The 14876-nt window shown below is 31.7% G+C and overlaps 1 protein-coding gene across 1 annotated transcript; it reads left to right on the top strand.

The window, feature by feature from the left end:
- Positions 1-7843: 7843 nt before the first annotated feature.
- On the top strand, positions 7844-11042 carry LOC139486517 (putative ankyrin repeat protein RF_0381). Its single transcript, XM_071271426.1, has 2 exons — positions 7844-7914; positions 9200-11042. The coding sequence occupies exon 2, from the start codon at positions 9214-9216 to the stop codon at positions 10957-10959; it is 1746 nt and encodes a 581-aa protein (XP_071127527.1). The 5' UTR covers positions 7844-7914; positions 9200-9213; the 3' UTR covers positions 10960-11042.
- Positions 11043-14876: the final 3834 nt, after the last annotated feature.

The raw sequence follows: 14876 nt of genomic DNA on the forward strand, positions 1-14876 counted from the left end.
AGCAAGCATTCATGTCATGCTTAACAACATTTCATTTTTATTTTTGTACAAGCTTATAGGAATGTCAAAATATTGAAATACAGATGTTAATGGTTGTTTATTTCATTAGAGAGGCTTAAACTGTTGCAAAAATATATTTTGCATATTTAAATTTTCATTTAAACTGGGTGTATTTATTCCTCATTTATAAATATCATAACTTTCTGTTGTTATATTAACAAAAGTGTTAAAATCATTAAAGTAATTTATGTTACATGTAGATTTGTAATGACATTGTTTTGTGTTATTTTGTTACACCTAATGTGGTTTAAGGAGGTAGACCTAGGTTAAGGGAGATAACTCTTTAAATCAGTCAAGCGTTTGTATAAGTCAAGTTCACCAATGTATTTTAAGCATTTACCTGAAACAGATTGAAAATAATTTATGTAACCTAGAAGCTTAGAATATGTTTTTGAAAATGGTTGACACAAACGTACTGATGATTTTAAGAGTTATTTCCCTTAACCTAGGTCTACCACCTAAAAAAGTATTCTCTCTTGTTTATATATGCTTATTACAACCTGAGATATGAATGATATAGAGTTGGTAATTTAGTTGTTTGAAATTCTATAATGGTCAAGCTGTAGACATGCTGAACAATTTATTACACAGTGGGGAAATGAATACAATTTTTAGATTATGATAATGCAGATCCAGAATAATGAAGAAATAAACAACATAATTTAAAGTTTTATGCAATGTGGGTGGAACTATAAAAATATGCTGTGAGTCAATTCACACATTTACTTTTTGACTTAGTATTTTCTTACTGGTTCAAGGCATTTTTTTTAACGACCGAAAAAAATTAGTTTGTACAACTTTGCCACAGCTTCATTTTAAACATGTCTTATGGTGATATCTCATAAAATTCTGAACTTTAATCAAAGAGGAAGACCTCCTAGCAATATTTTGAATTGGAGTTATCTTTCTTTGTTCATAATTTTAAATGTGTTTTCATAAAAAGCATGTCAGCTGGAAGGTCACATGCTTATTTATGTAAAGTAGGACTTAAAGTCTCGTAACCATTAAACATTTCCTTTTTTTCTTCATTTTTGCTCTTTTAATATGGTCAGAATTGAGAATCCACCAGGATTTGTGTTGTGCACACCCAGTACTATTAGTTAAGATATGTTGGTAAAACCAATTGTTTCTACACCAATCTTGATATATACTTTACCTAGTAAAAACTAGGTCTGTGTTTTCAGATCAATAATTTTATGAGCCGATTTTTATTCTTTTGAACTTTATTTAAGATAAATAGTGGTTAAAATCAATTTGTTATTAAGCTTATGGAGTTCTATCGTAAAGATACAATTGGTGTCAAAAACTGAAAGGAGGTCCAAAACTTACTTGACATTGCACTGGGGCGTCAGTAGATATCTAGAATAATCTGTCTGATATAGATAAATTACTTTCAAAATATGTCTCTCATGAAAAATCAAATATACAGATTTAATCATTTTCAAATTTAGTCTTATTAGGACTTTAATTAGGGAAAGTTTCTTATCGTGTTCAGCGGCACAAATTGAAATTTCACTGTGAAAATGGCATGTAGATCATACTTAATTTTCTCAGGAAGGTGTTGCATTTACCACCTTATATATTAACCAGTTTATGGATTTATTAACATTTATATGAATTAAAGGAAGACCTATTTGATTTTCATACTTTTTCCATTGTATGGGATTAGACACATGCGACATGAATTTTTAAGTTGACTTCTACTTCAATTGTGACATTTTTACAAATAATGGATCTTAAAGTACAAAATCTTATAAAAAATGTTACGTTAATTAATTACACAGGCTAATGTATATAGTGACGTATTATTACTTACATTTAAAACTATAAATTCTAGTAATTTTACTAGAAATAAAAACGTGAAGCACTTGTTATTAACCTAAATGTAAGGTACCCCTTAGACCCTTACATTTGTGTATTAATAAAAAAAAAAGTAATTGTCTATGTAGTGTTCAAATATATAATTCAGTATGAAGCATGGCTTCAGTTTATGTATGTAAATTATGAGGTAAAATTGAATGATTATTCATGAGAATAAAGAAAGCGAAAAGGTGGAGTTTTAAGGTATGAAAGTTTAAGATGTGTGATATTTAATTTAGTTTGTGATAAGACTTTTTTGTTTTATATGAATTGAGTTGTGAGAGAAAGAGTTGGAGGTTTATTGTTCATAAGAACGTTAAAGCGAAATTATATCTTCTATCTGATTGATTTTAAGGTGGTACCCAACACCTTGACTTAAATTAATTTGGCTCGTTTAATTTCATAAAATTTTAACAAAATATTTACTTTGACCCTTTGACAAAAATATAAAAATTTCTAAAAAATTGAACCAACCAATTTATTAGAACAGTTACACTGGTTATATAGCAGTTTGACAAACACTGATTTTGATCATTGAGAAGCTTAATATTCCCTTAACAACGACAATGTAATTAAAACATTTAGCTGATTTTACAGAGTTATCTCCCTGTACTGTTAGGTACCACCTTTAATTCAATATGTAGTAAAATGAAAGAAAAAAATGAACTCGAGTGTAAAGTTAAAAAAAATATTTAGCTTATTAAAAAAAGGTCTGGGTTTTACAAAACATGTAATGACTATAAAGTTGATAACAAAAATCTAAATTATTTATAGCCTATTATTATTATATTTTTTTTATTAAATGGAGTCCTATTTCTTTATTTAGAATAGCATTTATTACTTTCAACTAGTTTGAAAATATGTGGAAAGGATAAGAAATGCAGTCATAACTTTTGCATTTGATACAATTAAATATATGTGTGTCTTAATTGAAAATTTTATACTGTAATTCACAAGTATATCATGCATATACACATACTTCTAATATGACAAAGTCTATTTACAAGCTGTTACTTGACTTGGCTGGCTACATTAAGAACTGTTTTAACATTTAATTTTAGAACCTTTATAACAACATGTTTACTCCTTTGAATATACTGTACCTGACTGCTAAATATTCAAAATAAGTCTTGGTTGCATATTTCATACTAACAGTTATAGTTTGTTGTTCAATAATATGAAATCTTGTTGTTTAATGATTGGGAATCTTTGTTTTTATGCTTCCTTTACCATGAACTGTCTAACAACTTGAAATTTCATCGTTAACAACTTTTTAATCTTTAAATAGGATACTTCTTAAAAGAAAACTTCTTGGTGTAAATGAATTTTATTTATTACAAAATTGTGGTGCATTTTAAGTTGTATGAATGAATTGTTGATGTAAATTTTATTCAGGAATGATATTTCATTGTGTTCATCATGGTAGGTGTTTCCATGGGAACACCTTTGAATATATTTTCTAATTGATTTAAGATAATTTATTCCATTTGAAGTCTACAGCAGATAAGAACAAGGATTTATAAGGAGAATTTTGGCCTGTTCTAATCTGAATTAGATTTAAAGAGGAATATGTTTATCTTTATATTGATTCTGTGTTACTGCATTTAAATTTGCATGAAAAAATAGATATACTGCTCACCCAAGTATTACGATCTTCAATAGCTGTATTAACTATGGACGGTAAAACTGGAAAACAAATATTTGTTTTTGGAACTTTTTTACTTTTTGTACTTTTCAGAAATACTATGTCCTAAAGGATAACAGCAAAAAAAAATATGAAATTTTATGTCCTAAAGGAAAATATCCCTAAAATCCATCAGAGTATTAACTTTTCAATTATTTTTTTTCAGTGATCCACTTCCTTTAAATTTGAGAATAAGCTGTATCAAACTTTTAACACTGAAAAAAAACTAGAATGTCAATACTATAGTAATGCTATCTTCTATCAAGCTAATTATACTTGGATGAGCAGTTACAATAGATTTAATAGCCTTTCAGTATGATACTGTTAGACCTATGTTTGCAAGTTTAATTATGAAATGTTATGAAAGGGACCCTCCCAGATCATATTGTTGTCTAATATAAGTTCATTGTCAAATCTCAAATAAAATGTGATCTGTATAGTTGTGTTTCAATTTGTTTATATTCACAAATGTGCAACATATTAAACAATTATAGTTGAGATTAAGAGTTTTGAAAATCCAAATATGAAACCAGGAACTAAAATTCTAAAGGGCATGTTTCAATTTGTTTATATTCACAAATGTGCAACATATTAAAATATTATGGTTGAGACTAAGAGTTTTGAAAATCCAAATATGAAACCAGGAACTAAAATTCTAAAGGGCATGTTTCAATTTGTTTATTTTCACAAATGTGCAACATATTAAAAAATTATGGTTGAGACTAAGAGTTTTGAAAATCCAAATATGAAACCAGGAACTAAAATTCTAAAGGGCATGTTTCAATTTGTTTATATTCACAAATGTGCAACATATTAAAAAATTATGGTTGAGACTAAGAGTTTTGAAAATCCAAATATGAAACCAGGAACTAAAATTCTAAAGGGCATGTTTCAATTTGTTTATATTCACAAATGTGCAACATATTAAAAAATTATGGTTGAGACTAAGAGTTTTGAAAATCCAAATATGAAACCAGGAACTAAAATTCTAAAGGGCATAGATGAAACATGTATGAGCGTCTAATGTCAGTCTGAACCTAGAGATTGTTTACTTCAGATTCAATACAAATAATCAATTTGAAAGATCTGAAATTATTAGACACACACTATTCAATCTTGTCAATATAAAACTGGAAATTATTGGACAGGTTCAATTGTATTATGGGAACTGATAATCAACCAATAGAAGGACTAAACTATTGTCAGTAAAACAATTTTTACACTGCATAATGTAATTTTTGTTTTTACACATGATTCTTCATTCATCATGTATTCTTGTAATAATCCACTTATATAATAAATCATCACCACAAGGTCTGTTTCAATATGAAACGAAAGTGTCTGACCCAATACGTGACAATTATAACTCTGGAGTGTCGCATCAGTTGAGAGAGATTTACACATGGGCACAATTTTTTGAAACTTCTGGTCGTCAGTGCTCTTCAACTTTGTACTAGTTTTGGCTTTCAAACTTTTTTTCATCTGAGCGTAACTGGTTGGTCTTGTGTGGACCAAACGCATGTCTGGCGTATTAAACCATAAACCTTGTACCTTTTGTTAGCTATTATTCGTTTGTTTCTCTGTCCTATATGTACTCCCAATTATTTGTATTGTAATGTTGTCATTTTAATGTCATATTTAACATTGCCACAAAACCAGGTTCAACCAACCATTTTGTTCTTAAAATGTCCTGTACCAACATGACCAAGTCAGGAAAATGGCCATTGTAATATTATAGTTCGTTTCTGTGTGTGTTTCATTTTAACTTTGTGTTTCTGTTGTGTCGTTGTTTTCCTCTTTGATTCGTTTCCCTCAGTTTAAGTTTGTAACCCAGATTTTTTTTCTCAATTGATTTATGAGTTTCGAACAGCGGTATACTACTGTTGTTTTATTTACTCCAAATGCAGGTGCTACTGGAACGTTGCTACATAGTACAGGAAAGGTCACAATTGGGAAGCTGAAATGGTCTATTTTGTTGGATAGTTTTATTCTAGGGATGTCAAAAGATCTGAAATTTGATACTCGGATACTTGGTCAAGATACTCGAGTACTCGCGAGTACTCGGATGAATCTTAAACGTCTATTGAAAAGTTTAGATTTAAGGTGGGATGCAGTGTTTTTGTTACATATAAAACTAACATGCTACAAACATTGCTCCTCTGTTTTTGGGTCAATTAAACAATGAATTACCGACTGCCGTTTCTACAAATAACCACCTATCATAATAGCAATTATTGTTTGTGTACGTGTTCATGAACGAAATTACAATAAAAAAAACAAAAAAGATTTGCATATAAAGTCTGACAAAGTAGCCAATATATGTATCATCTGTTCATGAGGAGTTGGTATCTTTTATGATAGGACTTGACCATTAATTTGGCAACAATAATATTGGACTTCAAATTACTTGTGCTTTTTTGTGTTGCTAGTCTTCCCTTTTTGCACCATCGTTTGTCTGATTTTCTTTTTTTTTTAGCCATTATCAGTTTATTTTCGACTTTTAGTTATTATAGTTAAGTTTAAAATACAGAGTAGTTAAATTAATTTAAATGTACATCTTATACCAATCACGTTTACATAGAAGTCTTGATTAACAAACAAAGGTGAGATTTATGGCTTGTGACGAATTAATTATTAATCCATGAAAGTGTTGATCCGTATACAAACACCGTTAAAAATGTCCCTAATCTGTTGCGTAGGGTTCACCGCCGATCACTTTGATTTTGTTCTTGTTTAGAAATATGATATGGTCAACAATTTCAGACGAAAGACTGTTTGACTTTCTAATTTTTGTTACAAGTAGTGCACATGAAAGCATTCCCTCGGAAGGAAAGGACGTTGCTGGTACATGTACTCTATAACAAATAGTAGCCTCAGAATAAACATATTTATAATCTTAATTGATCTTATTTAGTATTACGAAGGGGATATTTCAACGGAACTAAAGTAAGTGGAAATGTGAAGAGAAAATATCTCAAAATGTATAACAGGCAAACGAGTATCCGAGTACTAAAACTGTACTCGAGTACTCGGTCTTCCGAGCGAGTACCCGAGTACTCGAGTACTCGTTGCCAGCCCTATTTTATTCTCAATAAAACATTGACGGGTAATTTGAAGATGAAAGTCAAGATATGAGTCTGACTTTTTTTACCTGCTGTATCTTTTGATACAGGTCGAAGGATATATGCGTTAAACATAGTCACCAAATTTTGAATTATTTAATGAGAAGACATCATCTGTATAGTTTGGATATTTCCAGCGTTTGACATTTTTCGTAAGAAGCTCCTGTATGAAGTCCGTATTTGGCCCTGTACTCTCGGTTATGGTTTTAAAAAAATGTATTGACTTTAAAATACATTTTATCGTTCCAATGTTAAAGTTTGTAAGTATAGATCAGTTCAAAAGGAACCACTTATATATGATATTTGCTAGTATTCAGTTGTATAAGCATTTGTTAATTATATTAGTTTTTGTGGCGCTTATTTGATCCCAACCTTTCAGTCATGGTTTATTGACTGCAATGTCGCATAGTTAACATTTAAAAGTATTATTTTAATTTCAGCATTTGCCTGTTATAAAAAAATTAAAACAACACGTTATAAATTGCATGCGTCCGACATGCTTTTCTGGATTTACCTTGTTCAGGAACGCTCAATGCCTAACATTTGAGAGCCAAGGATTTATAGGAACTGAAACTATATGACCAAAAATAACCACATAATATAGCAAATCCATATAGTCCTGGACGTTCATGAAATTGATGCCATTGTACGTTAAATAACCAACAATCAATCAAACAATCGAAATGACATACAGGCGATACATATTATCTGTGTCAACAGTTTATTTTTGTTAACCTTTAATGTCCTAAACATTTACTGATTACGGAAATAAAAAATATTAAGAAATAATTAAAATCACAAAATTCTGAACTCCGAGTAAAATTCTAAAAAGAACGTCCGTCTTCAAATGGCAAAATAAAAAGCTTAAACCCATCAAACAAATAATTAACAACTGTCATATTCCTATTCAGTTTTTTATTTACTTTAAAAGTTTACAAAACGTCTTTAAAATCTTAAACATCAATATATTTAATAAGCCATTACATGCATAATATTTAAAGAAATAAATGGCGTTTTTTATAACAAGTCCGGATTTTAAATAGGTCTAAATATAGTAAATAGGACGAAGGCTATTTATAACTTTATCTTTATTGATTTTGAATTGAATACGTCATATTTTTAAATAACTCTGTTTAGATAATCCTACCTGGATAACTCTTTCTCCCTTGACATGACATACTATTTAAGGTAAGATATAACCAGATGAAATAGATGTGGCTTCGTGTTATGTATACAAACCTAACATGTGGGTGTCATATCAATTTGATATCATGAATAAGAGTTGTGGACAATACGTCGATAAAACAACGATACACAAAAGACAACCAGAGGTCAACCTGCTGTTTACTGTGAACATTATACGACAATTAATATTCACTTAAAGAACATTCAACACATAACTATGATATAAAAAAGAGATTTTGCTTGATTGCCAATGACACAGCTATTTCAAAGACGTAGATGTAAGAAATTATTGGTCACCGTACTGCCAAACATGTCACCCATTTCAATGTAATGACTTCATTCTATGAATAGATTTAAACATATCTTTGCATTATTACGGAACAAAAACAGTCAATAGAACAACAGACAGAAAATTCATAAATATTCTACATTTCTGCAGTTGTCATTATCTTGCGATTATTCAGGTTCCACATAGTTATTAAAGTACACTAACAGGATAAACAGAAAGAAAAAAGGGACTACTGTCGTATAGATCTTTTATTATTTAAGTACACTTAAAGGATAAACAGGAAGAAAAAAGGGACTACTGTCGTAACTTTTATTAACACAGACTTACACACCAAATCCTTAGTTCTTACATTAATAATCAGAGTCCCTACCAGACCACCCTACTTTTTCTATACTGATAAAAAGCAAATTCATACTAATATGAAATGGGAAAATCGAGATATTCCTGCAACGTAATAAGAATATAATTGAGTTGAAAATTTCAGACGAACTTTACACGTTTTAATTCAATTTTATTGTCCTTAATCATTGACAGTGTTTATGGAAATACAAGTTGAAACAAACAATAAACACCACATTAAAACAAAATAGTATAAAAAAAACACCACCAAAGCAATGACAAATCATAAAGGATAAATTTAAGATACATGTAGTACGATATCCAATAGCCATGTTACAATGCGACCTCTTTCCTAAGTTCTTTAAAAAAGGAAGCCAATAATTCTAAGGTGTCTAAAGACTAAATCATTGAAAGACTCAACAATACCAAATCTTGGAATATCATTAATTAAAACTAGTTAGATGGTTTATAGGAGGCTGTGTGACTCTAGTAGCAACCATGTAAAATTAATTCAATGAACGAAACCAAAACATTGAATATCTCTGGTTTTCATTTTATATTGCAACAAGCTTCTATCATGCAAGTCTATATAAAGAAACAATTATCTTGTCAAAAATTGATAAATAAATAACTAATAAGTTTATTAACTTTTTTCTACAGAAAATATCTCTAAAATGAATACAGATCTCTTTGAAGAATCAATGCATGGCAACATTAGTGAAGTGGAATCTCTATTACAGAACGGTGCAAATCCCAATCATTTCTCTGCAAATGGATTTACAGCACTTCACACTGCATCTGAACTTAATCATGGAGATGTTGTCCAAATGCTTCTTGAAAACGGGGCCGAACCCAATGTTATGTCATCCGATGCAAGTAAAATAACCCCGCTCGGATTTGCCTGTAACACAGGAAATATTGATATTGTTTCAAGACTTCTTAAATACTCCGCTGATGTCAATCTTTGTGATGAACACTGCATAAGTCCTTTGTATGCAGCCTCCCGTAGTGGTAATTTTGAAATAGCAAAACTTCTTATTCAAAGTGGCGCCGATGTAAACAAAGCCACACTAGAGGAATTTAAAGCTCTACATACTGCTTCAGAATTTGGTCATGTTGATATTGTTAATTTGCTTTTGAATAATGGAGCTGCAGCGAATGAAAGTTCAAACAATGGCAATGTTTCACCACTTTATTTTTCCTCAGCTAATGGACATTTTGAAACCGTTAAGCTGCTTATACAGTTTGGTGCTAATGTAAATGGACGAACGTCTAAATCATTTACCGCTCTTCACACTGCATCAGAAAAGGGTCACATTGCTATTGTTGGAATTCTACTAGAAAATGAAGCGAACCCTAATATACTGTCCGCATGTACAAATAGAACATCACCACTTCATCTAGCTTGTAGTAATGGCCACAAACGCATCGTTGAAGATTTGTTAAAACACGAAGCTAATATCAACACGTCAACCGCACAGTGTGTATCGCCTTTATATACGGCTTCACAAAACGGTCACACAGAAATAGTTGAATATCTGTTGCAAAACAAAGCAGACGTTAAAAGACGCTGTGTAAATGGAAATACTGCTCTTCATACAGCTTCTGAAAGGGGTCATTTAAGTATTGTAAATACTCTTCTGGAAAACGGCAGCGAGATAAACTTTCAATCAAGTTCCGGATCTACTCCACTTTATTATGCATCGGCAAACGGTAGAAACGAAACCGTCAGTCGACTTATTCAACTTGGTGCTATCATAAACAAATCCACTGTGACAGGATGCAGTCCTCTTCATGGTGCAGCTGACCATGGACACGAAGATGTTATTTCTGTTCTTCTAGCAAATGGTGCAGATGTCAATCAGCAGACTGAAGGTGGATTTACTGCATTGTACTTTGCCGTTCGTACACCGAATATCGAAGTCGTCAACAAATTACTTCGACACAATGCTGATGTCAATTTGTGCACTGTCCAAGATTTTAGTCCTTTACATGCTGCGTCAGAACTTGGTCATTTAAATGTTGTTCAAGCTCTAATCCAGAATGGAGCAAATGTGAATCACCAATCGAACACAGGTATCACTGCATTATACTTTGCATCATCAAAGGGACGGAATAATATCGCCGAGTATTTACTTAGGAATGGGGCCGACCTTAATATTTATACAGTACAGGGATTCAGTCCACTGCACACAGCCTGTGAACAAGGTCAAATAGAAGTAGTGAAAGTTCTATTAAAACACAACGCAGACCCATTTCATTGTACAAATGGAGGTGAAAATGCCTTCACCTTTACATTAAAGAAACAACATTTTATTGTATTACTGCCATTGCTACACAACTGTGCTTTAAATAGGAAATATATTTTTCTTGCTTTAGCTGGATTTATTTCGTTGATATTGGCTTTTTTGTATGAATAGACGAATGAGTATATGATACACATATTATTAAAATCAAAAACATTGTAAATATTATATTAATTATATGATAACTGGAAATTTTATGTTTGTTTTGATAACTGTGTTATGTAACGGGAAATCAGAAGTACTTATTCATCCCTAAGCAACAATACTAACACTTTTTTTTAAAGTTTAACTCGTTTCATAATAACATAAATGAAAAGCAGGACAAACAGTTAGGCAGACTTTTAGTACTCTTTTAATCTGTTTTATATTTACTGTCAAATATTGGTATGCTAATCTTCAAATGAACACTGTTAATACATGTAATAGTATACGTTATATTCGTCCTTTTACATCACGTTTATAAATATTCAGAAGCCTTTTATAATGATAGTCATGATTTTGTTATTACTTGCGTTTAAAATTCATATAGTAAATATGAACACTGAAGTTATTCACCGAAGAATAACGATCCTAATCACCGGCTAAGTATGTTTCTAGGATTTTGATTGGCTAATGCACGTCCTTACAAATCCCAGAGCCTCTGGGTGTTAATAACCCATTTACCCAGGCGTTCCTACCCATTATTTCTATATGTGAGCGTCACTGATAAGTCTTATGTAGACGAAACGCGCGTCCGGCGTACTTAATTATAATCCTGGTACCTTTGAATTAACTATTTACATCACTGGGTCGATTCTACTGCTGGTGGACGTTTCGTTCCTGATGGTATCACCAGCCCAGTAGTCAACACTTCGGTGTTGACATGAATATCAATAATGTAGTCAATTTTATAAATTTTCTGTTTACAAAACTTTGAATTTTTGCTAAAAAACTATGTATTTTCTTATCCCAGGAATAGATTACCTTAGCCGTCTTTGGCACAACCTTTTGGAATTTTGGATCCTTATTGCTCCTCAACTTTGTACTTGTTTGGATTTATAAATATTTTGATATGAGCGTCACTGATGAGTCTTATGTAGACGAAACGCGCGTCTGTCGTACTAAACTACAATCCTGGTACCTTTGATAACTCTTCACACACGTTTACCTTAGTTCACTGTTGCTCCTTGTCAAATATTAAAAATTCTGTAGATTATCCATTATGTCTGCAATCAAATATTTAATTCATTAACAATTTTGTCCTATAATGCAAATAATTTGCAATCATTTCAGTAAATGCATCCCTTGGTTGCCACATTTTCAAGAAATTAGACTTCTGACCTAGCTACGTAAATGACCTACGTTAACCATTGCCTCACGTACTTCTAACAATATTGAGGTACCAAATTTTATTCATTTTAGTTTCTCTGTCACCTGATTAAAAACGTCTTGCATTTATCAAAGGCAGTACCCTACACCCCGTAAGGAATATGTCAAATCCAAATTTTGCCTTTTTTTTAAACTCTTTGTAATTTTGCGTCTGGTGCAAATACAAAAATTCAATCCTGGTATCTATGATGAGTTAATGATACTATTATAAATTATCACAGCGCTCCAAATATGAATTAATATCACCTTAAATCTGCTACCAGTATAAGAAATGTTAACTAGTTTTATATGCAATCACTTCTAATTGATTGTTTGGTGATTAACGCTACTTTCAGCAATATTGGCTATTCCGTGATGGTAAGTTTGCATTGATGGCGGAAGATGGAGTACTTGGAGCAACCCACCGACCTTCGAAAGGAAAACTGATAATCCTAGTCAATTGAAGTCTAGCACACCTCTCACGAACGGGAGGCAACTCGTTACTTAAGTGATGAAAGATTTGTTATTCAGAAATGACTTTCACGTTGAAGAACTGTCACTTCTGGGCCAAATTCATTATATATAGAGATAACTGTAAGCAGCAAGAATGTCCAGTGAAGTAAGATCTACAAACACATCACCAACACCAAAACATAATTTTGTCATGTGTCCTTGGTTTAATATGCAAAAAGACCAAGGTGAGCGACACAGGCTCTTTAGAGCCTCTAGTTTGTAACTGATATCTTGTGTTGACATTATCAGCAATTATTTCGAAACAGCAACGAGACGAAAGAGATAAAGGAATCCGTTTTTGCATTTAATTACGCAATTTTAGGAAGTAGAAATAAACGCGAATATTAACCGTAGAAAATATGTAAAACTTGGGTCTTTCGTATTTAATTACATCGAGTACTGTGAAAATCGTGAAATTAAATAGACGTGAAGTAAGATTGAATGGTCTAAATGCGAAATAATGTATCCGCGACAATAATAACTTTAACGGTACCAATTTTCCTGCACCAGATGCGCATTTCGACAAAACATGTCTCTTCAGTGATGCTCGTTGCCACAATATTTAAAATCAAAAGCTTATATAAAAGATGAAGAGCTATAATCCAAAAGGTCCAAAAAGTATAGCCAAATCCGTGAAAGGAATTAGAGCTTTACATAAGGGAGATACATTCCTTAATTTATAATAATTTTTAACATTTTGTAACAACACATTTTAATAACACAAACAAATCCGTATTTTCATGCCAGTACCGAAGTACCGGCTACTGGGCTGGTGATACCCGCAGGGACTAACAGTCCACCAGCAGAAGCATTTACCCAGTGGTAGTAATAAAATTAACGGTACCAATTTTCCTGCACCAAATTGACTGACAGTTTATCAGATTTAATTTCATATGTTTTTGATCTTTACCAAATATTGTTTTATAATGGATTTATGGCAATTAAAGTTACTGTTGCCTCAAATTTCTTAGATGAGTGACTTAACCCAAATATTGTACTAGAAGTCAAGAAAACAGAGCATTGTAGTATTCATGCATGGAAAACATACAAGAGAGGCGAAAGATACTAAAGGAACATTCAGATCAAAAGACAAACAACAGGTCGCGGAAAACAACATAAAAACTAAAGACCGAGCAACACGAACTCTATCAATTATTGGAGGTAAATTCAAGTGCGTCGAAAGAAACGCAGATACTACTCCACATATGTGGCACACGTCACGTTTGTCATACAACTTTGATGTACATTATGTACGATATTTATTTATTTACTAATTCACGTAAAACAAGTTGTTTAGATAAGACTGAATTTTTTTGCTAAATAAATGTTGAATGTTCTTCATATTTTTGTTATGTTAGAGAGTTTACACAAATTTCTTTTTATGGTATAGTAAATCTGTCGGTTATGATACAACTAATTTGATGTTGTTTCGGACATAAATAGTCATTTTAATCTCCTGTTCAACGAGAGATCTAATCTACAAAGTGATATTGTGTATGTAACAGAAAGGAAAATAGAAAGATTGTAATTAGAAGAACATATGTCGCTAATCAGTATTTTATTATGAACATTAGGAAACAATAACTACCTTCATACACCGTGAGCAATTTGAAAAAACGACAGGGAAAATCAATTTGAGTATGGTGACTAAAGGGTTCTAAAATAAAATGGGATACATATTGCAAGAGAAGATTAAGCAAATGATTGTGAAGCTTGTTGGTAAAACTTCGCCGTATTACGTGCAACTGCTGATACAATTAGTCTGTCAATTTCAGTTTGGATGTCGTGGCGAAAAATGGTTTCCTTATCCTAAATGATGCAAAAACATCATAAGTTCTCCACAAAAATGCTTTTGAGGATGACACAGCACGGGAACAAAGCGCTTATAACACCACTAGCGACTAGATATCCTGAAGTAGTTCATCTGATTTGAGATTCTTTGAAAGAATAAATATATTCCCTAAACCACTAAGTTTATTTGGTATGAGTGGTAATGGGACAATTATCATTGAAAGTCACATTGTACAATCATAAAGCAACTATAGGGCAAAGTACGGACTTGACAGCGGAATAACTCGCACCGAAGAACATATTATAAAAGATCCCCAAAATGACTAATTTAAAACAATTAATCATGTTCAAACAGGAAAACCAACGGTCTAATCAATATT

Source organism: Mytilus edulis, chromosome 8 (assembly GCF_963676685.1).
Source record: "Mytilus edulis chromosome 8, xbMytEdul2.2, whole genome shotgun sequence".
In the NCBI taxonomy this organism is placed as follows: Eukaryota; Metazoa; Mollusca; class Bivalvia; order Mytilida; family Mytilidae; genus Mytilus; species Mytilus edulis.

Coding starts and splice junctions, on each gene's coding strand:
- LOC139486517 (XM_071271426.1), top strand. CDS start 9,214: ATGAATACAGATCTCTTTGAAGAATCAATGCATGGCAACATTAGTGAA.